This window comes from Heliangelus exortis, chromosome 5 (assembly GCF_036169615.1).
Source record: "Heliangelus exortis chromosome 5, bHelExo1.hap1, whole genome shotgun sequence".
Lineage (NCBI taxonomy): Eukaryota > Metazoa > Chordata > Aves > Apodiformes > Trochilidae > Heliangelus > Heliangelus exortis.
The window spans coordinates 15,067,754-15,095,613 of NC_092426.1; the positions used below are offsets into that span (position 1 = coordinate 15,067,754).

At 35.5% G+C, this 27,860-nt stretch overlaps 1 protein-coding gene across 2 annotated transcripts in view; it reads right to left on the bottom strand.

Moving 5' to 3' along the window:
• Window positions 1–27,860, bottom strand: part of PPP4R4 (protein phosphatase 4 regulatory subunit 4) — a 59,135-nt gene that overhangs the window by 26,058 nt on the left and 5,217 nt on the right. For both annotated transcript variants that reach the window (XM_071745712.1, XM_071745711.1), the window contains exons 3-7: window positions 11,350–11,452; window positions 4,879–5,026; window positions 4,153–4,226; window positions 2,485–2,591; window positions 197–304 (exon numbers count right to left, since the gene is read on the bottom strand). In XM_071745712.1, the coding sequence (XP_071601813.1) occupies window positions 197–304; window positions 2,485–2,591; window positions 4,153–4,226; window positions 4,879–5,026; window positions 11,350–11,452 (540 nt within the window). The remainder of the gene's footprint in view (window positions 1–196; window positions 305–2,484; window positions 2,592–4,152; window positions 4,227–4,878; window positions 5,027–11,349; window positions 11,453–27,860) is intronic.

Here is a 27,860-nt window from a genome sequence, read left to right on the forward strand (position 1 = left end):
ATTCCACTATCACAGAGAAACAAAAATACGAAAAAGAGACAAATGCCAACAGCCTAAGAATGCATCTGTATACTCCACATATATTATTGTATATACATGAATTAAGCTAGAAAACTTTAAAGGGGTTTTTATATTAATATTAAATATTTTAGAGAAAGAATTTGCTTTTAGAAGCAGTTATGCAAATTGTACTCACCCTATTCCTTGAGCTATGTGTTCCAGTTGCCGACACATGCAAGCTCTTACTTCATATTCCACATCGTGGCAAAGTGATTTTACCAGTGGAAGAATCTCTCTTTTAATACTAAAAAGGTGAATATTTTAATTAATAGACAGAACGGGAATATATAAAATCCACCCTCTAGTACTCAAATTTTACCTATATATTGCTTCTAACGGCATTTAAAAAAATAATTTATCACACATGGTAAATGATTTTTCTGAAAATTTGCAATTATAAAAGAATATTCTACGTGAGACACAAATATGTGCTATAATAAAAGAGAAAAAAGATTATTTATTCCCAGTCATTATAATATGCTCAGATAAAATCTATTATTTTTTATCTTCAAAAATAGTCAGTAGGCTGAGATGTTGTCCTTATTTAATAACCATCTTCAGCATAATTTTTGAACATCCACTTTAAGAATACAAAGAATTATATAAATGGAAGTGGAAATTCCAATTAATCATCTCTAATAGCTCATCTTTGGTATGCATGCTGCACCAAAGAGATATCTGGGAGGAAAGTAGAAAAAGAATTTTATATTAAAAGCTTTAGTACTGCAATGCCTTTAAGCAAGTAGACACAAGTATTCATGTTAAATCAATGGCAGATACAAAAAACCTATTTTGAATTCTATTTAAGTAAAAACAGATACTGCAACTTGGCAGAATCAACCATTGTGGTTCCTTTCACTGCTCAAGATGCTGTCATGAGCATTCATAAAATATCCAAGTCCTTATGTTGTTCAAAAATAAAGAGAAATAATTTAAAGGCACAGACAAGCAATTTTTCAAGTCAGTTTGCACAGCCTCCACACAAACTAGTGAAAATTAATTTATTTTACAGCAAAATTTGGCCAGAACTTCCAAAACCTGTACAAAGTCTTTGGAGCTTGGTATTTTTGGACACTCTGAAGTAGGGACTTCTTCCAAAAGAGACTTTTAACTGGAAATTGGAACAGAGGATAGAAAAAATAATGTAATGTATCTTACTCAGCTGGCAGCATTCTAAACCTGTGGATCCAGGTCTCTTTTCAGACCTGCTTTGCACTCAGACCAGTATGTGCCAGAAAATTTTCTGCTTCTGAAGATCAAGGAATCATATTAAAGACCACACCAAAAGCAGGTATGATTACCTGAATTTACTATTGCTAACACTATTATAATTTCTGATAAGTTTCCAAGTGATCTGGAAATTCACTTTCCTTTTATGAGAATGTAGCATCAGATAAATAAATGCAATTGTGATCCTGCAACAATTCTACAGATTCTGAAGATCAAGATGTGAAGCTTTTATAACATTCTCAAAAAATACTACTTTACCATGGTCATTAACTTTTGTGTGTCCAACTAGTGTAGCCTACATAGCCAGTGAAGGTGTAGATAGATTCCCTTTGGTTGTTTCTAATTCTTTTTTTTATTGTAGAAAAGCAAGAAAAAAAGGAAAAAAAAAAAATCTTGTCATTCTTGCACTTTGGGGAAGATCAAAATCATTAGCCCATGTCCTCAGCCAGACATGATTTCTATGCACTTAGTAGCCCTCAATGGATTTCTTTTGTAATGCAAAATCACATGTGGCCAATTGCCTGGATAGGAAAAGTACCTGGTGAAATGGTGCCACTATAATAAGACCGGATTAGCTGTCAAAAGAATGTACTGTACCAACTGCTTTGGGCAGATAAATTGCTCATATTTACTCTCCTCTTTTGCACCACTGTCCAAATGCACAGACATTGAATCTTAGGTCTGGATAACATCAGGCAACAACAGTGGCTCCTGATACATGTCCATACAATTGGAGAGAAAAAACCAAAAACAAAACCCCAGCACACCTACATGTTAAATTTGGTTAGACAAATGAAAAGGTAGGAACAGGATTCTTCTCTTTATCACAACAAAATCTAAGGGGATGAAGCTGTGTTTTGCCTCTGTAAAATTCAGAGAAATGCAACATTTGGCTGATTTCCTAGAAAAACAATTTGGAAGAATGGCATGAAAATGGTACCCATTCAAACCTTTGGAAGAATATACAAACTAAAGTTATAAACTGATTAACATCAGCAACTCTAAATATGTTAGTTACGTAATGACCATTTTTTATATTCTAAACATCCAGATAAAGGGATCTGGATAAAACCAAAACAAAACAACATTTAATTTTTGCAATGAAGTTTACTTTTCTTGTAGTAATTTTTGCTCACTAACAAAGAAGTATTTGATATATGCTGTGGAATTTAAATATATGTACAGACTACTTACATATGAGCTTCAAATTTGTTTGCTAATTTTCCCAGGATTTTACAACTAACTAAGCGGGACTGAAGTGTTTGAGAAAGCTGTGCTTTGGAAACAAGTGGATTCAGGATCTATATGAAAGAAAAAAGAAGAAATGTGAACAGAAGAAATGTGAGCAGGAAATAATATACTCCCCTTCTTAAAAAAAAATATCTATTAAAACATATCCCAAATGTCATCTATCCCTTTCATGGACGTAATCAGTACTAATGATAATGATTATTATGTACACTAATATTCTACTGGAAAGCTGTCTTTAATATTCAGTGCTAATTATAGCATATTAAACCCATATCTTGGCCCAAACATCAGCTTATGATTCACATCACTGCCACAGTTTTACATCTGTCTACTTGTGTCTTTGAGGCTAGGTTGTGTGAGTATTTGCAGCCCTTAGCTGATAATAAAAAGTTGTTAAATACATTCCTGCTGAAAAAAAATAAATATGCAGAGAAAAGAAAAGGAAGCCTCTGAGATTGTTTCTCAAGCATTTTCCCAGGAACCACTATTTTTGATGTAAGGTTTTGAGGCAACAAACCCCCTCAGTTATGCATAATTTGCGTATCCAAAGGGAAGAGTTTTCATTTCCATACAGGTGCAGAAAACCTGCATCATTTTGGAGCTCTGCTGTCATTTGCTGGCTGGTGCCAAAAACAAACTAAGGAAGGACTGCAGAACACAATTATTTTGATATATTGTTTTTGCCCAGAAATAATCACAGAAATCCAGGTGCCAGGCCAAGAAGAACATTACAGAGAGGTTTCTGTACAGCTGCTTCATCAGTTGTCATCTCCCCAAAGCAAATTTTTGGATAATTTGCAAATGTGCTCCTAGAGACATCTTGTTTAGATGGCATCTCTAAAATTGCATTACAATTAAATTTTGGGGGTGACTAGAATAATTCTTTTTTTCTCCAACCTCTCTTTTCACCCTTTAAAGGCTTATTTCTTGAACAGTTCTGGATTTCAATCACCCACTAACTTTAATGAGTATTCTTATACTTCACAAATAATAATATATTTAAATCTCCATATGGTTTTAAATTATAAACCAAAATATGCCTGTTGCAAAGCTTTTAAACTTAAAGATGAAATATAAATACTCAAAATAAAACCTAATATATTAGCCAAGTAAAGGGAGTAACATTATGACTTAATAACAAACTTTCTTGAGCTACAAAATAAAAAAATTAAGTGTTTGCAGAGCTTTCGGTTTTTGGTACATCAAGAACACTGTAATACATATTGAAACAGACTTATAGCATTCAGTCCCATTTAGCAAAAATCAGTATTTTAGTCAAGCGGAAAAAAAATTATAGTTTCTTCATGAAGACACATAATGAGATACTATCATGTAAACTTCAATGGGATACATGGAAACAAGTCACTGAGAATACTGAGTGCAGCAGAAGCACGAGAGTAAATAATCTATTTGCTGGAGAACACTGCAATTTTTTAAGGTGACCTTCCTGTCTTGCCTTTTACCACATTCCTCTTTTACAGTATGTTCCACAAGAATTACAGTTTTCACAGGCCTAGAACTTCCACAAATCTCACAGACGTGTATGAGACATACAGGGAAATAAATTCTTACAAAATAGTTTTGATAGCATAAGTGGAAGAATATTATTACCTCATGTCTGACAGTCTCTTTTGGTAAAGCTTCTATTACAGCAAGAAGAGTTTCTAGCCATGCATTGCTGACACCTGCTAGTAAGAAATGGGTTCTATGTTATGCTGTATATATAATGAGTATAACAAAATACACATCAGTTTTACAAAATTAGTCCTCACTTTTTACACACATCTCTTCAAATAGCTTTGTACCTAGAAGCCACTAAGTTAACATTCAAGACTTGCAACTAAGCAGGATGGGCATGAAGCAAATTCTGCCCCCATTTCTTTTCACCTTTCAATTCCTGTACAAAAATAATAATAAATATACTCGTTCCCTCATTTAGAAGCATTTTTTTTTTCTTATGTTCACTGAAACTTTCCAATTTACAAGCACCTTTTTTTTTTTCCCTTTGTATCCCAGAAATAGTGTCACAGAAGAAAAACTAATCACAGAAGAAATATCAACCAACCTCCCTCTGTTTTCTAAACCAAAAAATTCCAGTACTTCAGTAGAAGCCCTGACTCAGTAACAAGTTAAGGATTTAGTCCTTGAGACAGTGGTTTTCTTTGCTTTGATCAGAATTACATTTAAGTATCAGTACATTAGAATGCAAAAGTCTTTTCATTCATGCAGATGAAGATACAAAGTCACTCTGAGTGCACTCACACAGTGTTGTACAGTCACTAAGGAAACACAAGTTAGGGAAGTATCAGTCATCAGCACGGAGCTGACAGCCCTGACCTGCATCTCTGTGTTCCAGGTTCTGGAGAATGATGTGTAGGAAGGAGTGGGAATACGTATGAATGGATACTGACTCCTCTTGCAGAACAGTCAAGAATGAAACAGCAGCTGTCAACTGCATTTCCACTCCTGCAACATGCAGCACCTCCTGTATAATTACAAATTATATCAATTTAGAACATGAGGCAGAAATGTATTGAAAGATCATTCACATTTTTATATTTGCTTTTAAGAGAGAATGGGAAGCCACTGGGAGTAAACTACAGAATCAGCTGTAAACTTACATTCTTTTAAGAGCACTTGTTTGGAGATATAGACTTATAGCATGAACCTTTCAAGCAAAATAAAATTCATTACAATATTTTCATGACTTTCATTTTCATCAACACATAGGAGTGGACTTTTCTACTTTAAAAAATAAAAGGTAAAAATAGACCAGACAACAAGTGCAATTCTGTTGTTTATGCACATAAATTAAGAAGTATTTAAGTATTTCATTTATCCAGAGGGATACTAAAATAACAGAAGGAAATTTAAATTTCATCCTTTGGTGACATGAGACACAAGTGTAAATTTTATATATATATATATGTGTATATATAATCTTTAGAATAAACCAAGATGTACTGGAATATTTAGGTAACTCAGCATTTGCAAGTACTTAGCTTTAACATACAAGAATCAATTAATCAGTCCATCTTTAAAAGTGCCAATTCAAAAGTTAAAGAAAATACAGGAATGAAGTATTACTAAGTTTTTTGACTGAAACAAAAAGGAAATTTAAACTACAGATTAATGCACACACCAAAGAGCTTCCAGGATGCAATACATAGCATTCATTGGATGCATGTGGGTATCTATCAGCTAGATAACCATTTCATTCCCTTGCTTCTCTGAATGTAGCTCTCAATATCATGAGAAAATAAAGTGCAGTATTCTACTACTAGAGCATTCCACTCATTTTACAAGTGATTCCAAAAAAGTAAGAGTTAAAAGCCCATACTGTCTATTTAATAGCTTCTGTATGAGGTTTTGCTTTTCTTTTTTAAAGTGTTTGAGATGAACAGTGTTTTCTCAGCTCATATATTAAAAAATTGATAATAAGTTTATATTTCAATTTTTTAAAAAAATCAGCCTAGACCTCAAAAATATCCCTTATGTACCTCAGCACTATACAACACAGGAATTGTGCTGAGAAAACACAGTTTGCAGAGAACATCTGAGTAATTATTTATTAGCCTTTACTTCAAAGTAAAACTACAAGACATTTTCATTACACAAATGTCAACTGGTTTGTGTGTGCAAATGTATAATTTTTAGTTTATCTGATTTCAAAGATAACCATTATTTATCTCTCAAGAGTTGTCATTGTTTACAGCTATGTATATTTGTAAAAGCATTCTCTTTACCCCTGCTCCTCCAAATGAGAAAAAGAAAGAGTACTGAGCAGTTTACCAACTCAAGAGTGATAGAATATTTGCATTCAATATCCTTTAAACCCACTCTTGTTATCTTCACACCTCACCTCTGTCCTTGTGCCTCCATTGTTATTACACCAGCCACAGGCAAGAATAAGACACCTGCCAGTTTTGTAATTTGAGTATTTCTGGGGTCAGAATACCTGAGCATACTCTTCTGGGACTACAGTTTCCACTTGTTAAACATTAAATCCTCAAATCAATCAAAAGAAAACTGTAGATGCTAAGACACCACACTGCTGACCAGAACATAATGGAGCTGAATTCAATTTTAATGGATGTAGTCACTTGTATGCAATGCAAACAGGGTTACTTACCATTAAATAAAGTTTCCAAATACTCTTCTCCACACATCCACACATCTCTGGCTAATAATATGTGAAAACACATTCTCTGGGTATGTCTCCTCATAGACCTCAGGAGACACGGAAATGTAAGATTCTAGCCAGCTGACACACCTGCCTGCATTGCTGCATGTACTCAGAACTGTAGAGTTCCATGTATGAAAATATCTGTCTCTTCTAATTCCAATTTGGCTGATCTAAAGCTGAGTGACTTAAATTTACTTATAATGAAATGTATTTATCTAAAAAGTGGTGTATTTTTCTATACATGGAGCCTCCACAGATTCACACTCTGGAGGAAAAAAACCTTTTCCCATCTTATTCTGACAAATTAACTGTGCTAATGTCTACAAGTTCAACTCAGGCATCAAAACTTACAAAATCTAGAAACTCAGGCTTATTACTTTAATTGGAAAATGGAAAATTCACCTCTAGTTTAATGCACTTTATGCCCTGCAGTAACAGAATTCTCTTCAAAGAATTCTGCAAGCAGAAGCATTGTCAAGTGTTTTAGTAACTGCACTGATATGATGGAAATCTTAATTTAGGACTAGAAAGACACAAAAATAATGGAGATTATAAAATCTCAAGGATAAAATGAGGATGGACCTTAAAATCAATGGTAGGTATAAGACAGGGTGAAAAACACCCCACCTCTCCTTAAACTATAAAATCTAATAGGAAAAATGAAAAGCTTTCAAGGGCAGACTGATAAATAAGGAAACCAAGTAACTAGGAAAATGAGTTTGGAACTAATTGGACACCACCAAATAAGGCTTGATATATACACATCAAAAAGAGCAGCTCTGTTTTTCTGCAATTACAGCAGCATTTGAAAAAATCTTTTTAGTAGTCAGACACCTGCACTCCTCCTTCCACTGCATCCAGTGGCAGTGCCCAAAACACTACTGACATAACTTGAAAGACATTTGGTGTACATTGCTGAGAAGAATGTTTAAGCTTTCCCCAGACTGCCATTCCAACAACTCCCAAGGTTCATGAGGAGGTGTCTGCAGAAATCCAGAGAGTGGGGATCTTTATGCAAAAGAACCCATACAAGGATATCACTTCATTTTAACTGTAGAATTTTAAAAGAAATATTACATAATCTCATTCCTACATTAGCATCTGAACTATACATATGTATTTGTGTTATTAGCATCACCAAACCACTGACACCCAATTTAATCATTACTTTGACCTGTCATATATGCTGACATATTGAATGTTTGACTTTGCTCATTTCAGACATGAATACATTAAATGTATATAAGGTCTTTGGTGTAATTTTAATTTAATTAGGTTTTAAGGAATTGTAAGCAATTTGAATATATCCATTGCTAGATAATAGAAGTAACTAGGGTTATCAATTCCTTATAAGTGAAAAAAAATCTGTAATACATCCAACCAGAATATTCCTTGCATTTATTTCTTCCTGTACCTGTTCTATATTCAGCTCTAATCACAACAGTATTTACTTTTGCTTTTGGGTTTCTGCAAGTATACTAAATAAGGACCTTCCCAGTTATATAGTGACAATATTTTTGCATAAATAGCACCCTGAAACTACTTTACTACTCAATTTTTATGTGCAAATTTGAATTCAGAAATTCTTTTTTCCCAATCTACAGAAATGGAACCAAGTGTAGTGATTTAGGTCAGCTTATTTCCCTGGAATGCCAGCTAACATTTGCAAGACTCCAAGGGAAGTTGAGTTTGATTATGTCTATATATGCTGTAACCATTTTCATTGAAATGGTCAGGACTGGTCCTCCAGTAGAAACAAGAAAAAAAGGGTTAATGATGCCAAATATGGTCGTGCAGTTAAAAGTCCAGTGAAAAGGATACAGCATAACTGCTCTTCTCTTACAGGTTAAATACAAATTATATAAAAGAACAACATTTAAGAACCTAATTTTAGAAGTATAGCCACAGAAAGAAATTTAACTCACATATATTCCAGAAAGTTTTAATTTATAAAGCTTAAACCTGAAAGGAACAATTAGATTTAATCTGACCTCACTCTATTTCACTCTTCTACCTCTGCCTTGAGCCTATTAAATTAAGTTTCATTTAATTTGTCAACTAGGAAGGCATTCAGTTTGGATTTAAATGACACTTTAAGACGAAAAACACATGACTTTTCTCAGTTATTTGCTCAAAGATTGATTTGATTTATTATTAACATTGTCTGCCCCATTTCTACTGTTTCTGTCTTCTATTCCTAATTCTTTCCTCGTATACTTTTTTTTCGGTTGAATGTCCTTCCATATTATGCAGGAAGATACCTTTAAAAGCAATTAAATACTGTCCGGTATGAATACACTGAGCTCCAGCTTCCACTGCCCCTGGCTCTAATCATGCTAATGATAATATTTTTTTTTCTCCATCTCTATAAAAAACCTAAGACTAGAATAAAAACTTCCTTCCCACATTATACCTTTGAATAAAGACAGAGAGGCAAAGACTACCACTTCTAAACACCCTGACATATATGGGTGAAAAAACCCCAGTATTTATTACTCTTTTGCTTCAGGAAGAATTCTGCACTCAAAGCAGATACACCAGAGACAAAAATGGATTCATAATTTTGAAGTTAAACAAAAAAATAAATGAAAAAAAACTTTCCTTGAGGCAAGCATGTTGGTTAGGGAAAGAATGCATTATGAATGTCAGAATAACATGTGGCAGTAACTGCAGAGACTCAGTGTAAGTAAAAGGGTTTTCAACTACTTTGCAACATCAAAACGTTATTTTTCTTAAAGCATTATTTTTAAACACATACATGTGTTTAAGCAAAATTCCCATTGACCTACATCTTGTAGCACAGAACATAACTAGATGTACTTCAATATTTTCTAAACAATGAGTCAGTCCATACTAGTTCTCAGTTCTGAGGACAGCTATTTCTTGGCCATTTGTGAAATTTAAATAATCAGACAAAAGCTGGAACTGCTCCTCTTAAAAAAAAGTAGTAGTCTCCTGGAATCACAGAAGTTTCAGGACATAAAGGCTATAACTGATATTCACAGAATCACAAAAGGTTCTCTATCTGGAGGTCACTCAAACAGCCCCACCTAGAGCCAGAACATGTCCAGACAATTTTCAAATAACTGTAAGGAGGGAGCCCACAAGCTCTATGGGCAACTTTGTGCCAGTGCTTGATCAACTACACAGTGAAAAATTGTTTCCTGATGTTCAGAAGAAACCTCCTGTGTTTCAGTTTGTACCCACTGCTTCTTGCTATGTCGTTGGGAACCATTCAAAACAGGTTTTCTACACATTGTTATGATCTCCTCCAAGCTTCTCTTCTACAGGATGAACAGTTTAAGAACTCTCAGCCTTTCCTCATAAAAAAGATGCTCCAGTCCCTTAATTCTCTTCACTGTAGTCTCTTCAGTATGGCCCTGTCTCTCTTATAATGGGGAGCCCAGAACTGGACACTGAGCTCCAGGTGCAGCAGAGTAGGAGGTGGAGTAGAAGGCAGAGCAGAGGAAAAGGATCACTCACTCTCCCCAAACTGCTGGAAATGTTTTGTCTGATGTAGCCACAATGCTTTGTGGCAGGGGCACATTGCAGGTTCATATATAACCTGGTATCCAACAGGACCCCTATGTCCCTACATAGAGATATTTCAGGTATTTAGGGGTGTCAGGCTTTGCATTTTTACTTGTGATACAGTTTGTTCTTATTTGGCTGAAGCTGCTTCTTAAATGACCTTTTTTATTTCTTCCAGGCAGAGGGTCATACTGAGGCAGAGTGAAAATACAAGAGATTTTTATCTTCCTTAAAATCATAGAATACTTTGGGTTGGAAGGGACCTTTAGAGGTCATCTAGTAATGATGCAATAAGCAGGGGCATCTTCAACTAGATCAGGTTGCTCAGAGCACTGTCCAACCTGACCATGAATGTTTCCAGGGATGGGGCAATTACCAACTCTTTGGGCAACCTGTGCCAGTGTTTCACAACCCTTATTTTAAGAAACCTTTACCTTTTATCTAGTTTGAATCTGAGCTCTTTTAGCTCAAAACCATTAACCCTTTTCCTACCAAAACAGACCCTGCTAAAATGTCTGTCCCCATCTTTCTTATAAGCCCCCTTTAAGTACTGAAAACAGAAAGGCTGCAATAAGGTATTCCCAGAGCCTCCTCCAGGTTAAACAAACCAACAACCCTTCAAGCAAACATACCTATGTGTTTTAAATCACTATATCCTTACATGGCAAGGATGTACCTACCAGAGCTAGCAGGGACTTACCAAAAATGTGGAGGGCAGCACATGAGACATCAGACTCATGCAAAGTAAACTTTTCTGGGTAGCAGGATGAAAATCTTAATGCTAGCATGGAAGGACATTGAGAATATTGAAATGAACAATAAGGCGAGCTGGTCCTCAAAAAGAGTTCCCCAAAAGCTGTCAAAACAGTGTTAAATCTTCAGAATAGGTAAAGAGTATTAATTCTGCTTTCTTTTCTCATTGTAACAATGTAGTAACTGCAACACTTCATACATTCAGTAAGTAAATGTAGAAAATCTTGTGGACATATGTCTCCTAGAGAGTTTGTAATTAAGTGGAATTTCTGTTGCATTTTTTAAACACTTATACCAGCATAGAGAGATACATTTAAACCTTTTTACATACAACTTACTCTGATTTTTGGTAAAACTCGACGAAGTGTTTCTGCAGGATTCTGTCGCATCAGGACTGGAAGATTTGCCACCACACTTGTTCCTTGGATATCCTGGCCAGAACTTACAAAAATACACACATACAAACACATTACTCTCTATGATGGTTGCAAACTTGCACCATAAAAAAAAAAAAAAAGCAAACATAAACTAGTATGTAGTGGAAAACAATATTAAAACAATATCAATCATAAAACCTGTTTTATTTATAACATAGAACATTGCAATTTTTCGTGTAGCTTTGGAAAAAATATAAAATGTTTGAGAGATCTTTTCAAACTGGATGATCAAGGCAGTCTTTGTAGAAGCTTTTATATTACAACAATATAAGTGATAAAGCACAGGAAGAGGACAAGCTGAAGAGATAAATGAAAATACACACAACATACAACATTTTAACAGAAATCTTCCATTTTTTGTTTTTCTAGGGAAAAGAGTCAGGAATATATTGACAAACATGATTAAAGAAAAATGCAAGAACTTGGCTAGATTACAGATATTGTACATTTCTCCTCATTCTGTCACTCTCAATGGTCTCTTGCAATTTTAAAAGGAAAAAAATATATAAAAACAGATGGGAGGGAAAGGGTAGGCAGCAATGAAGAAAAGGCATGAGATGAAAACAAAAATAACACAAGTGGATAAACATCCAGAATTGAACCAGAAAGAGAAAGGGCCTGGATGCCAAAAAAGCCAAAAACAAAAGCAAAACAAACAAAAAAACCCCACACCACCAAAAAAACCCCTGAATAACAACACATGCTTTTTCCTCTTTAAATGCATAAAATCCATTTTGCTGAACAAATTCAGATTTGTTTCAACAGCTAAGCTGCTCATTTTTAAATAAACATCCAAAGTTCAACTGTACACATGCAGGCACTTTTTTTAAGTGTGACATTACAATTAAATGTATAATTATGATTATATACATAATTTTCATATAAATCCATAATAAAACTACTTTTGAACACTTCCATATACCACTTCCCATCCCATTACCATTCCAAGTTTTCTTAGTGAAACAAATGAGTAGAGGAAGGGAAGTAGGTTCATAAATCGGTCACAGGGCAGTGGATTGGCACAACCACCTCCCAGTTTCAGTCTGCTTCTGAACTATGTTAAGGAATTCAGAGCCTTCATGAAGCTTTTAGAGCTGAAAAGATCTTTACACATTCCATAGATGGTCTACATCATCCTCAACATTCATGTCTTTCAGAAGGTTAAATGAAATTATAGGTACAGTCAAGCAGGACAATTTAGATCTCTTTTGTTAAATGCTTACAAATGTGCTTTTAAAAATGGGAATATGCTTGTATAATAAGAAAGAAGCAAAAGTTATTTTAATCTTTGGTTAAAATGAACAGAGACTAAAATACCCCCCCGAAAAAAAAAGAATTGTAATATCCAACTGTAAAGATTTTTTTTCTTTGCACTCTTAAAATTTCCCAGTGAAAATATTCAAACAACTAGGTATCTTCAACTGTAACTTAATCATATCCAGCAAACTGCAATTTCAAGTGTATTTTTGAAAGAGAGTATTCTTTGCTATCCTAGCAAAGATAATTTTCAATTTTAGAAGGCACTATTTCTGGATGATTAAATACAGGTAGGCAGGAATTCAGGAATTTAAATCCAAGGTAGGCAGTCACACACGCCCCAGTTCACTTCTGTGCTAGGTTTTCATTTTGCTGAGGGGTATAAATACCTAAGTCACCAGCTACCAATTATCAGTCTATATAAGGGTCCTAACGTGGGAAAACCTCAGACCCTAAAAACCTTCCCCTTCCAGAAAGAGTAAGTCTTTCTGAGTAAGGCAGATCCGCCTCACTTTTTGTACAGAATAACACAAAATGCCCTCAAATAGAAATCATGTCAAAAGCACATATGATGGAATTAACCTAATGTTAGAGAGCAAGTGTCTGCCTCCAAGATCACTTCCCTTGAAAATTAATGGAAACAGAACTTAATGCAGAGAAATTTACCTCAGCCCAAAAAGATGGGATGCAGAGTGCCACTGCAGTGCCTGTTTCCCTTTCCCGCCTCTAAAGGCAGACACAGGCTGGTTCTCCTGCATGCACCTCCACTGGAATCAAATGATGGCTCCTGCCCACAGAAACTCATTGCAAGCCACAGTCCTACAAGCATTCATGCTTATGCTCAACTTTACCATTGCAAACAGGCCCACTGACTTCTCACCTAGTAACACACTAACATCTTTAGAAATGCTTGTCTGATTGTAGCACCTAACTAATACAACTGATTTGGGACAAAATTAAAAGTTTCTACTTCTCTGAGTTCCAGAGCAATCAAGAAGGATCCATCACAAACTCAGTCATGCCAAATAACTGCTCTAAGTCAGTGCCACACACCATGAATATCAGGAACCAGTGTTTTGGTCTTTTTTTAATGGACCATATGCATATTAAATATTACAAATGTAAGAATCCAAATAGAGAAGTTATCACAAATTATAAGGTAGAATATAACAAGTGAGGAGAAAGCAATGAGCACTATACTGAGGTTATCACACATTGCTGCCATCAGGGCTGCATCATCGTGACCAACTGAGCAAAATTTGGGAATCTTTCCTACAGCAGAGACTTCACCTTCATTCTACCTAGACACATGCAACAATAGAGAGAAAAAAATATCACAGCTGGGCATAGAGGTCAACACAGAAGGGGGAAAAAAAAAATTACATTGAAATTTGCAATATTGGACTAGAAAACCAAAAATATTTGTAAGCAAAATTTAACAAGCTGAAAAAAGGACAAATTTGAGATACACCATTTTAAGGTCAAAAAGAAAAAGTTTGACAGAGCATAAAAGCAGTCACCATTTCCCATATTTTTTTAATACATGGGTTATCTTTTTTCTGTTGGTATCTCCCTTACTTTGGGAATACAAGAGATTACTAGCGCAATACTGCATTTGTTTTTTTTTAATATTGCAAATTTTTCAATTCTGGGCATTCCAACTGAAAAATTCCATGAGTATTTTTGTATTTTTTTAGTCATCTGCTAAGACTAGTACTCATGTGAAATTAAACTAACATGATTTTCTTAAAAAGTATTAGGAAGCAATTTGCTGGCCACTTACCAGATACACTCTAATTTTAAATGTTGTCTGTAAACACAAGAATGTTGACAGGTTTTGACAGGGCAAAGCTACATCAAAGGCCTTTATAAAAGACTGGATGAGAGTAGATTTTTCAGCCTGATTTAAACACTGGCATCCCCACACTCTTATTTGGTAAACATATATGAGCTCTCTCAACAAATGTGTGTCTCCAAGTAACACTCAGACTCAATGAAAGTAGTATTCTGTCAACTACTGAAAATGGACTAAATTAATGATTAAAATCTGATCTATTTACAGCATGCAATATGTTTGAATTATTGAAATCCATTTCATTATCTAATTTAAAGCCATTAATATTAAAGCCTTACATGTTTATGGCAGATTTCTCTGATTATCACATACTAATTCCAACACAGCTTTAAAATAGAACTGAGAAATCCAGAGTTTCCAGGGTGGGCAAGGGTCAGGGGGTGGATGAGGCCCACAGCCTCTCAATACAGCTTGCAAAGAAAAGATGTGTATCTTTGTATTACCTAGGAATAATAAAAAAGTCAAGGTAATTTCATAAACTAGCAAATTGAAAAACTTATTAATGTTGTATCAAGATGGAAGAAATCCTAACTGCTAAAAAACATAACCAAAATGGAACATTTATCCATCAGAAATTTAAAGAAAAGGGGAGTATTTCCCTTTAAACCAGAAATGCTTAGTATCTGGCTTGCTGCCAGTTAAGAATGTGAAGCAGGAGGCATTTCAACACCTACACAGCCTGTAATTTTCCAACTGCAAATTTTTCTTCCATTTCTACCAAAAAAGCTGCACCATAGATTTTCTTTAAATTTCAAAAGACTCTAAGATTACAGTGAATTATTGCTAAATGCTCAGATTTAGATCTATTTGAACAAATGCATACACTAAAATAAATGATAAATCTTTTCTTCAGCGTCACAGTATGCTTCATGTAGGTGCCATCCCTTTATTAACAGTACTAACTATAGCAGAACTCAACAGAGCCCTATACTTAGAAGCAATTTAGCTCAACATCTTTTGTGCTAGGGATATCCACACTGATAATATCATTTAAAGTTAAAACTTCAGGACTCATCTTCTGAGTGCATCCAACAGGAAATCCCAGTGACTTTATAATGTTGGGGGCAAAACCCCTTCGTGCCTGAACACTCCTGTCCTAATACTTACTGACCCTGCCACACCAGCTGCTCACTGCCAGATGGCTTTCCAGACCTGGTCTAGCTACCAGGCTCATTGAAGGGTTGGTATTTTCAAGTGCAAGTGTAGCACTAAGCCTCTCCTTTTTAGCCCCTGTGTTTGTTTTCATCTCTTTTTCCTACCCTCATAAAATGAAGCCTACATTACATATGTGATGCCTTGAGACTGGAGCAACCCCCCCTAGAAACCATTTACAAACAAATGGAGGCCAAAATAATGACCAGGAGCAGTCAGCCTGGATATGTGAAGGGGAAATCATGCCTGACCAAGCAACTTGACAGCCTTCTACAGTGAGATGACTGGCTTGGATAGTGGAAGTCATTTATCTTATTTTAGCAAGGCTTTTGCCATCATTTCCCATAATATCATCAGAGATAAACAAGAAAGCATAAGCTAGATAAACATACAGTGGTGCAGACTGAAAACTGGATGAACTATCAAAGGGTTTTGATCGATGGCAATGCAACCAGCCACCAGTGGTTTGCCTCAGGGGTTTACATGGGAGCCAATGCAGTTTAATGTCTTCATTAATGGCCTGGATAATGGGAGAGAGTGCACCCTCAGTTGTTATGCAGATGACAAAAAACTGGGAGAAGAGGTGGACAGTCTAGATGGTTCTGTTGCCAGTTTGCAGCTGTGGAGGAAAAGACTCGTACATCAGGACTGGCTGAGGGCCTGGAAAATAAAAAAACTGGAAAATAGGTTGCAGGAAAGGACCTGGAAGTTCCAATGGACATAAAACTGAGCAGGAACCAGCAATGTGTCCTTGTGGCAAAGGTGGCTGGCAGCACCCTGGGCTTCCTTAGGAAGAGCATCAACAGAAGTCTGAGGGAGGAGATTATTACTCTCTATTCAGCACAAGAAACCCACTGACAAGACGTGATGGAGTCCATCAAAGGGCCACTATAATTATTAAGGGGCTACAGCATCTAATATTTGAGCTGAAGCTTAGAAAACATGAACCGTTACTTGCAACAAGGTAAGATTTGAGGTCCTTATTTAATACATTTAAAATTTTATTTGAGGCAGTAAAGAAGATGGAGGCAGATTCTTCCCAGTGGTGCCCAGTGACAGGTCAAGAGGCAATGGGTACAAATCAAATACACAGGAAATTCCACTTAAAGAAAAGTTATTCTATTTCAGAGTGCTCAGACACTGGGAGCCTCATACAGGTGGTGGAGGCTCCATCCTTAGGATTCAGAATTCTGAGTTGAGGACAAAACCCTGAACATATTGTTCTAACTGACTCTGCTATGAGCAGGAAGGTAAACTAGATGGATCTCCAGAGATCCCTTCCTACAACTGTACTATGATTCTCATATTCAGGGTGGGTGTACCAGGTTTGCAAACTTTCAGCAAGTTCAGGGCAGACAAAAGATTTCCTTATATTTTAAAAAATTAACTACTTAAAGTAGGTGCTTAAAAATCCAATCTGAATTTAATTTTAAAAGCATTTTAAAAAACATATTCTTCAAAATAAGAATGAAAAAGTTTAATAACTCAACAAGGAAAATTTGTATCTGGACAGGGAAGGAAGAACTACAGCTCCTTCTACAGCATAAAGAAAGATTAGTCAGTGAATGTTCCCCAAGAGAATACTACCACAAAAGAGTTTGAAAAGAGAGATTTAAATCTCTCTCTCCTTCATTTGCACCAGCCTGGAAAACATGATGACAGGAGTAGAATACAGCATTGTAAAGAAGAGTGAGGCACAATGTTTACCCAAGCTCTTACCAAGGCACTGTGTTTATGAACTAATTTTTCTTTAACACTGTAGCTAATTAATTAGTTCAGCAAAAATTATCTGCTAAACAGTCGTTGTTTATCAACCACTTAAGTCTGTGCTTTGCATAACTGAGTTTTACAGACCTAGAAGTTGTGGTGGATGGCTGCAGGGTTTACAGTGTTACCTTGACACACAGTAAAAGACATTATTTTCAGTATGAGATCCAAAAGGTTCTGCACTGGTCTAAATCTATGTTTGTTGAAAAGAGAAATAAAAATTTACCACCTTCAGTGAGTGAGGGATTAAATAACATGATTTAAAAAATTAATAAAGTATTCAATATCTAATTAGGTACTAGGAAAAAAAAATCACAAGGAACCTCGTCAAACATTGAAACAGGATTCTTGGAGGTTGGGGGATCCTTGGAGACATTCAAAATTCATCTGGACAATGTCCAGCCTCATCTTCCACCAAATCACATTAGACTTGGCAGTTGGCCCTGTGTTGAGAGGCTGTGATTTGTAAATCCTAAACTTAACATTCTATTTGTATAAAAACTGTGTATCTAACAGGATTTAGCCTATACAGACTGAGTCAACAGCAATTCTTCCAGAATTTCTGTTCTGCTGTACAATATACTGGCTGGCAAGATAGAAATCTGGATAAATATTTCTGTCAATAACATAAAGTACTTCGCCCATAAGATTTCCTTAGAGAATCTTCTTTATTTTCGTTTTGATTTTTACATAGCAATCTTTCCTATGCAGACTTAAAAATTAGTAAGAGTAGTATGTGGAAAGCAGTTTAATAAGTAAAAACACACTTTCACAAGTTATATTTTTTACTTTTCTTTTTGAATGCATAATTTCAGGGGTTTGGTAACAATGGGGAAAAATTCTAGAAAGTAGAAAAATATCTTGAAATCACAAATATTGATCAGTGATTTTAAAATTAATATTAATTTTAATTTTATTTCAAGGTGAATACTTCCTTGAAAAAATACATGCTGGTGTTTTCTGTAAAGGTACAATACTTCTTAGCACCTATGTCAACCCCAGATTTAGATGCACAGTAGTTTTGTATTCATATTCATAGCAACCTTGTTTACCAGGATCAGTTTGGTCAGCTGAAGTTTCATACTTCTGTTTCCTTGCTGAACAACTGTTAAAGAGAGAAAGGATTTCTAATTCATACGAATACTTCTTCCTGTTCCTGAGCCAAAACAAATGTACTATAATGACACAATAACTTAATTCTTCCTAATATCATCACTTTCTGCAAGCCTAGACACCAAATACTATGAAGAAATTTCAAGCTTTTCTCCCTTTAATTTTAAAAAAATTTCAAGAATATAAATTTGTCTCAAACAGACATGGTTTTCTTCTCAAATATTAACCTAGTTTCAACATTACTATCTCCTAGAAGACAAGTCTTTCCTTTTCCTTAGGTGACTCATAACACATAGTGCATCTGGCATGGTCTCTGCCTCAAATTCCTCTTGCTGCTTTTCATTATGGGTCTGGATTTGAAAAGTAAAACCAGTCTTTTCACTCCAAGGTCAAGATAATGCAACTTCCAATTCCTAAGTGATATAAAATGAGCTGTTTTCTCTGCCCAGTTCTCATTCACTGAAAGTGGAAATAATAAATTATGAGGCAACAAGATATATCATTTTACAGCATACATTATATGATATAAGAAGTCTTCTGAAGGAAAAAAAAACCAAGGCCTGTAAATCTTCTATACAGGAAGCAAGGGGAAAAAAAAGAATACTCCCAGATGCCAACCAAATTCTACAAAGGTTAATTACTTCTGCTGATGTACATTTATCTTACAGTCTAATTTAGACACAGGATCTCTTTCCATTCTTCAGTCTTATTTCTTGTAACAGTGTATTTCAGAATTTGCTATTTATTGCATGGAAGAGACAAACAGTTCAAACGACCCAACAAGTACTAAAATCTAGGTCCAGTCTTCAACTCATGAATCTTACATGTGTTGGGCATTATAAACAACAGATCCAAAAGCTTCCACTTCTTTACTTATCTGTGTGTCATTCTGTAGTGCATTCTCATAATTTCTGATAAATTTCTTTTTTTTGTCTTTTACAGCAACTCTAATCTAACAGCTGTGGAAGCTGATGAGAGTCTTCTCAGCAGCATTTAAAGGTTCTTAATCCAGAAAGCTGCATCTGTACATTTCAACCTCTCCTTCAGCTCATGGGCTTGTGGGTCTAAAAAAATTGTCTATTTCTATTTTACTTTACTGACTGCTCTAACAGAGGATCTCACGCCCACTCAACCCTTGCTGTGAGCCTCTTCAGTCATTTAAAACTGAACTATGCTACACAAATTTCATCAGGAATGCCTCTGAATACCATTAGGAGAAGGATATCAAAAGTTAGGAATGCAACTGTTATTGGTTTATTTGTCTATATCTGCACTGCTCTTTAAAATGCCTTTTCTATAAAAGCAAGAGTTTGGCTTATGTTGAAAATCACAGTAAAAACCTGAAATAACCATAAACTTCTATGACTTTTGAGTCACCTCTCAAAAAAATTCAAACTTTTTAGTGTAAGCATGTAAGATACAGAACCAAATTATCTACATTGCTGCATCAACCAAAATAGACTGTACCACATAAAACATATTTTGGTTATGAGTTGACAATCCATTTTCAAAATCACAGACTGCATCAAAAGAAAATGCAAATGTAAAAGACCAGTTGACATTGTAAAGAACACTGTGTACAGAATGAATGAAAGTACAATGTAATAACACAGTGAATAAATGAAAAGCCACAAATAAAAAATAAAAAATAGAGAGAGATTGAACGCAAGGGTTTGAAGTTACTGCTCACAGCATTTTCCTCCATATAAAAGATAAATATATTTATATGTTCTATATAGATATATCTATATCATTAGATACTGTAATCAGACAGTTATATATAAACTAAGCTTTGTATCAATTTGAAAAATACAGGAGTAGAATTGTGAGTACTGAAAAATATATCTGAAATTTTAGAAACTCTTTTGAAGCTTTACCTGTAGAAGCAGCTCCTTTTCCCAACTAAGGAAATCTGGCTGTGAGATCAGGATAACTTCAGTTAACAGTTAAATTTCTACCAAATTGTTTCTGTTGCATTCAAAGGGTCTGGTGACTAAAAAGAAAAAAACCCAACAACTCGAAAACAACCACAAAACTGTGAACTTAGTCCTTATATAAGCTAGCTTTTAGAAAGCTCAAAAGTAGAAATTTAGCTTTGTTGTTTGCCTTCTGTTCATTACTCAAATATTTTCTAGCAGCATCAGACATCTACTTCAAACTGATGCAGCTACGTGCATCAGCCACACGATGCTGAGCAGCTAATTCCAGTGTTGCTTTCTCATCCATCAGAAGTAAGATAGATCAAAGGCAGGTTTCTGAGGTAAACATGCAAATAACTAAAAATTACTTCATTGCCAAGCTGTTGCTGATTCACGTTCTGTCAAACAGAAAAGTGCTCTACTTGATTCATGTTCATTTGGGAAAGTAGGATGAAACTCAGCTACTTGATTAAAATGAAGAGTTAAGAGTCATACCTTAGAAATACATGAGGTTTGTTCCACTGACAGCATACATATTGCAGTGGACAGATTATCAAACCAGAAAATACAATTAACATACTAAATAAATGGAAAGTGATGACACAAGTCTTGTAAATTTCCAGCTTTCTGGCACAATGATTTCAAACAGTGGATAAGAATTAACATTAATATTATATATACAAATCATTCATCTGCATTTACATTCCTGTTAAAACCATTAAAAGCACAGATCAGAATCATCCTGCCTGCCCAACTAGGCCTAGGTAATTATAAACCAAATTCCCCACCTCAAAAATCACTACAATAGGCTTTTGTTAGACCATTTTTAATTCACATACTCATATTTCAACTTATTTGTAATGGTATAATTACCCCCAAAAGAGTCTGACATTCTCAAATGGAAAGAATAAATAAAGCATTTACCAGTAATTCCACCCACATTTACTAAAATTAGTTCAAAATCATCTCTGGAAAAAAAACGAGTATCTCTTTCCTTTGAATACATGTAAATAAGCTCAACTGCATAAACTCTTCACAGCATGCCAGTGGTAACCACTAGAAGATTTGGCTTATCTATTTACTATATCAGTTTCAACATCCTTCTACATAAGGAAAAGTAATACAGAAAAATAAAAATGAGAGTAAAAAGCAAGAATCAACACTTCAGTTTGTTTGTTACTAAAAATTAACAGAACTAACTATCACGAGAAGGTGAGGGACACAGAATTTTTATTTGAAACTCATCATGGGATATTAACATGTTGTATAATTTTCATTAATAATACTTTTATTAGGTATCTGATATGACACAGATGCAAATTAGTACTATGGGTAGAATCTACATTAAAAACAACACACAGGGCTTAGCATATTAATTAATCCAGTGCATCCAGAACTCCAAAGTTCCATACAAGTATCACAGGGATCACACAGTCTTTACAGGTGTCACACAAACCATCTCTGCTGGTACTCTGTTTAGTCTCCTGAAAACCAGCTTAAGGCAAACCCTCAGTCATAAGGATGACAGCAAAGACAAGGAAAGTAAGATATATGCACTTCCAAGGGAAGGAATCACATCTAGAAAAAATATAAAATCAGTCTTCTCAATGTCGGACTCAAAAACTGGATCAACACAATGAAAAAAAAAAAAAATAGCAGTTGCATCCTTCACCAAAAAGCACATAAAGTCACGAAAACCTCAAATGAAAAAGTACTAAAATCTACTTAGAATCTTCTTCAGCCTATGGGTGTAATAGGTGTGGAGATCTATACATAATAGATCCAAAAGCTGCCACATTCCTATTGTTCAAAAAAAAAAAAAAAAAAAAAATCACCTCATTTATTTAATCTGTAAAATGAGGCACTGGAAAAATAAGTACTTAAAACCTTCAGAATTGGCAACAAGTAAGATACGAAGATCTGGATATTAATTATATTGATCTGTCTACTCTTTAACACAGAGTGTTCAAATAGGTGGGACAGTTTAAGTGATTGAAGTTCAAGCATATTTACCTGTCCATAAGAGCTGGCTTTTCCATACCAGAATCCACCTAATTATTTCTTACAAATTCATGGTGTAAATATCTTGTTCATATGTATTAAAACAAGCAGACAACATTCAAAGCTGTTCCCAAGTAGCACTTAAAATGCACCTACAGTTGGCCTTACGTGATGAAAAAATAAGAGGAATTAGACATACCCTTTGGGTTAAAATCTGTCTCAAAGAAGCAGACTAATTTTAGGTAGTCATCATGCTTTTCTCCACTGATTTAGTGGTTAGCACTTGAAGCAGTTGTAAAAAGCAAAAATAAAAGTAAAACGTGCCCTGAAGACTATTCCCTAAATAACTTCTAGCTCCAAAGATGGCAGAAAAATAGGTATCCTAGCTTTTAAATGAAATTACATAATGGAGATTAACTGTTTATAACAGAAGAATTTTGGTGCAAGCAGCAACGAGGCAGTGACTCATGTTTTGCTATTTAATATGGACATAAATCCTCCTCCTCAAAAAGCTCAGTTACAATTTCAGCAGTTTTGGAAAAGGCATCTTTTCTGTTTCTCCCTTTAACGGCAGCATTTTTATCTCCAGACCTGCACAGAAATCTAATATTTCCATGTATATACATATACTAAAGCAGATGCCCCTCAGATTCCTCATTTATATATGTTTGTTCTGTCACAGGCAATACGATCCATTCATATTTACAACAAAAACATAGTTAGCATTTTAAAGCACTTGCTTACTGTTCCTAGTCCAGATTTCTCAACACACAGAGAATTGTGTGCAATAGAATTTACCAAGAAATTTCACTAGGGGAAAAAAAAAAAAAAAAAAAAAAGATAGAATATAAATTACTTTGGACAGTCAGACCACAAACTGGTCATCTGCACTTCTCCTGTAGCGCAGGCGTAGCAGTAAATCTTCCCATTTTGCAGACACAACCCCTTGCAAGGAAAATGTAATGGTATTGCTGAATGCAACAGCATTTCTCCTACTGTGCAGCTCTGTTTATATCAGTTGAGTTATCAGTGCTTCAGCCCAGCTTGAATCCAACTTTCCTGCTTTTCTCCAACTGGTAAAGAGAAATGTGTTGGAGTTAAACATGCTGCTTTGAACAATTCTATTTCATCTTAGCATAAACTGATGGCTCCAAGCGCTTGAAGTTGTTCTTTTGTTGTCCAACAATAGCCATTGAGGGGGAAAGCTAACTGATACCTATCCAAATTAATTAACTTATAATTTAATTTAATTTAACCTCAAGAAATGTGGACTCAAAGCTTTTACTATGAGTCTTAATTGATAACTTGTATGTAAAGCTATTCGCATAAACAGAAAAACAGGGACTCAGACTTTCTGTTTATGCCCTTCCTCATGCTCCTGGACTGACACAAGAAAATATTTTGGCAGCTTTTGTGGTTTTATTCAAAGTTAGACTGCATTGCCATTTAAAAACAAACAAACAAACAACCATATAATTCTGATTTAAGATATACACTGAGGAAAGAAAAAGAAATTTCTGGGGTTTTTTAACTGCGAAGTGAAAGATTGAACTTTTTAAAACTATGAGAAAAATGCCACAGGAAAAATGCATTGATCTATTTGCAAATGCCAGATCTATTTGCAAATTTTCTCATAAGAAGGAATATAAGACTATGCTCTTTGAGGTGTCAGTCACTCTTCACCATTATACACTATTTTGACTCAGTGGTGCTGGTCCTTTTTATTTATATAAACTTACAGAAAAAAAAATGTCTGAAGTCTGATAAATGTCTTCCGAGCTACCCTAAATACCACAGAATTATAGAACACCAGGTGGGAAGGGACCTCAGGATCATCTGGTCCAACCTCCCTAGGCAAAAGCAGGGTGAACCCTAGAAGGCCCAGCACCCTGTCCAGCTGGATCTTGAAAGCATCCAATGTTGGGGGAAATAAAGCAAGACCCCTTCTTATCATACTCAGCTTGGATTCATAGATACTTTAAATGATGCAATTCCATTCATGTCATTTCACACAGCCTGAAGGTGACATTTTTTGCTAAACAGCAAATTCAAAAGCAGTTGAATAACAGGAAAGTAGGAATAACAGAGAAATGCTGGAACTAAAATCAGACTGTAGCATGTTTCTGTAATGAAAGAGTATGTAATTTTGGAATTCTGCAGCGACTGAGAAGTATTCTCCATCCATAGATTGTTAGGAAAGGGGAAGGTGCCTAAAATTCATTAGTATGTAAGGGGTGGATGGGAAAGCCATTTCCAACAGTAGTTAGGAAGCTCAAGAAAGAATAGCAGTTCCACTTGGTCCTGATAGGGCTGACAAGGAATGACTCAGCTAATTGGCACAAGAGAGTTGTACACACTCTCAGAACCCACAGCCATGCAATATAGAATAAAGAAAACTGTTCCTGAAACAACCGCTACCAGGATACGGAGGAATATATCCAGAGCCTGATATTTTTATTCCTTAACATTAACCCTCTTGAGGTAATGTTTTGAAAGATGAAACATGCAGAAACATTTATTTGAATGAAAAAGAGGCTAAAAGGTAAAATTTAAATAAGAATACCTGCATCATCAAGAGTCCACTCAAATAATAAAATGGAAATGAGGAAGTTTCCAAGCAGTCGTCTCTTTTCTCATTCTGTTTGATTATGACTCAAAAGCAAAAAGATATTTTTCTTCCATAGACAGTGGTGTTAATCTGACAGACTATAGGGAATTAGCATTCAACAGGAAAGACTCCATTTTGTTAAAAAATATCTCCATGAGACCAGCAAGGTTACTCATGGCAAGAGGAGCAACTTCAAGTACTGCAGTCAATAGGATAACCACAAAAAAATAGTTTTAATAGACTGAGGCATCCAAGTTCCTGAACCACTATTTTCAAAACTTGGAAAGGATGCTTTTCAGGCTGGAAAAGTAAACAACCTGATCTAGGAAGGTAATATACATGGGGAGAGTGGATGGGAGGGTGGTGGTGGACGAGGTTGAGAAGGCTGAGACACACAAGGTGGGGAGGGGGCAGAGAGAGAAAGCAGGAATCAATATGTGAGAGTGTGACAGGTTAATTCTCAAAGTGTGAGCTTTGAGAACAGCTCCTGCAGTGTTCCTATCACTATCATGTTCGTATGAAAAGATTTTTGCTACATTTGCGTCACTAGCCTATCTCTGAAAGTCTTTCCCTGAGGACATAACTCTGCCTTTAGTTAGTGATGCCACTTGCAGCATCAGTTTTGGAATCTGAGGCAACTTTCGTTTACAGGCACAGAGTTCTACAAATGTCTATAATTAAAACAGTTTAATTATAATACAGGTTTTGCCAGACTATGTTAGCAGAAATATTCACTATAGGAATCACTTTCAATTTCCTTTTCAGTTTGACTTCAAGACCTGAAGAGAACTTTTCTTACACAAAATGCTTTGCCTAAAAGGTTAAATAAGACACCCCTAACAAAGTAGGAGAATTATCAATGAATAATGGAGTCCTCCTTGAGATGCTTAGTCTCAAGAACTGTCTACATTCAAATTATGTTTTCTCAGTGTAAAAAAAATCTGCTTAAGTGATAAAATGATCCTGCTTGCTTTCCTGTGACATTGGGCTTTGGAGCCTAAGGCTTGACAAAGATCGAGTGTAACTTGACCTCAGTGTTGGCATTTAAACTACCAGCTGGTGTAACAAGGACAAAAACGTTAATATTACCAAAGTTAACTCTAAAAATAGCTAAATAAAACAGTTCTACAGGTATACACCAGAGAACAGGATTAATTTTAAATCTCAGTGAAGCTATTTCTTTTCTCACTCCAAATTATTCCTGGCATAGCTCATCTGCTGAGGTACAGACAAGCCCAAACCTGTAGTCCTAGTTCCTGAAGTCCTAGTTCCTGAAGCCCTAGTTCCTAAAGTCCTTAAACTATAATCAGAATTTCACCTCAGTAAAACAACTTACCTTCAAACAAAGTGCAGCAGTGTGAACCAATACATTATAAAGTGTTATGTCCCTTGCTTTGTCAGGATTCAGAGGAGTATCTAAAACAGCTATGAAAACAAAACTACATGGTGTGAAATCACTAGGAATCATTATTCTGGAGAGTCTGAGATTATTCAGATTTTTGGGACAGGTAACAGTGTGTGCTACTGTCCCTATCCTCACAAACAGAACTACCTACTACTGCTTTTGCTTAGTTTGACTACCACTAACTGCTCCTCCTTCTCTCTGCCAGCACCAAATGAAATATAGTCAGAGTGAAGAACCATGGAAACGTCACACTTGGAAGCATGTGAAGGGCTCCATATGCCTACAAAGAACTGCAAAAAATCTGCCAGATACTTGTTTCAGTCATTAGCACATAACAATCATACTGCAGGGCACCATCATGTGAAAATGGTCTCAGACTAGCCATAAACAGGCAGTTTGAGGAGTTTGTAAATTTGGTATGTTCTGATACAAAAAATTACCTTTTCTCATTTACACCCTTGTGCAGTTTCCATTGGATGCATCTCCAGGTCCTGACATAAACTAGTGCAATACCATTATCTCTAACCAAATTGGGCAAATTATACAAACATAAATCAGTAATATTGAGCAAGCATGAGGATAAAGGTTCTCTGCAACTTGAAAATGTTTACTTTAAACACTTGGAGCTTTCTAAGGAAGGTGATATAAAGAATTACTATACTTACACATTAATTATGTGCCATCTCAAAATGAACTGTGCAGCTGTTGACGTTATTTAATAAATGCCAGTGCTCATCTAAACAAAAACAAAACAAACTCAGTCTCCTGCTGAGTGACATTCAGTTCTTGTATGGGATTTATGTAGAAAGAAAGACACATTGTAAATATTTATCTGGATATTCCTAAGCAGATCAGAGCATGGTAAGGTTTTCCCAGTGTGACAGAGCAGTTTTTAGAAGTTAAGGAAACCCACAGTTCTTTCAACTATGTTTGCTATTAAAAAAGGCATCTACACAGCTACCTAGTTTCTCCTTATTATGTCATTCACTAAGAAGCTCTGGAACATAAAAATAATTGACAACTCCAGAGGAGCATTTGACAATGCATAAGGAACAGCTACCTCTGTACTAAATCTCAAAGCCATTTCACCCACTCCCGAGCACTGTTCCCACGCTGCTACCCAGTTCCTTTGTGCTGCTCCAGGTCTTAAGGTCCACAAAGTTCTGGTTCACACAGTTGATCTGGTTTAAAACTAACCATTACTTTCATGGTTTGACTCACCTAAAGTCTCCAACATGCTGTGCAGGCACAAGGGCACACATAATATGCAGCCCAAATGCTAGAAGGGGGAGATGACTGGCACTGCCATATTCCTGCATCAACTGTGGCCCAAGA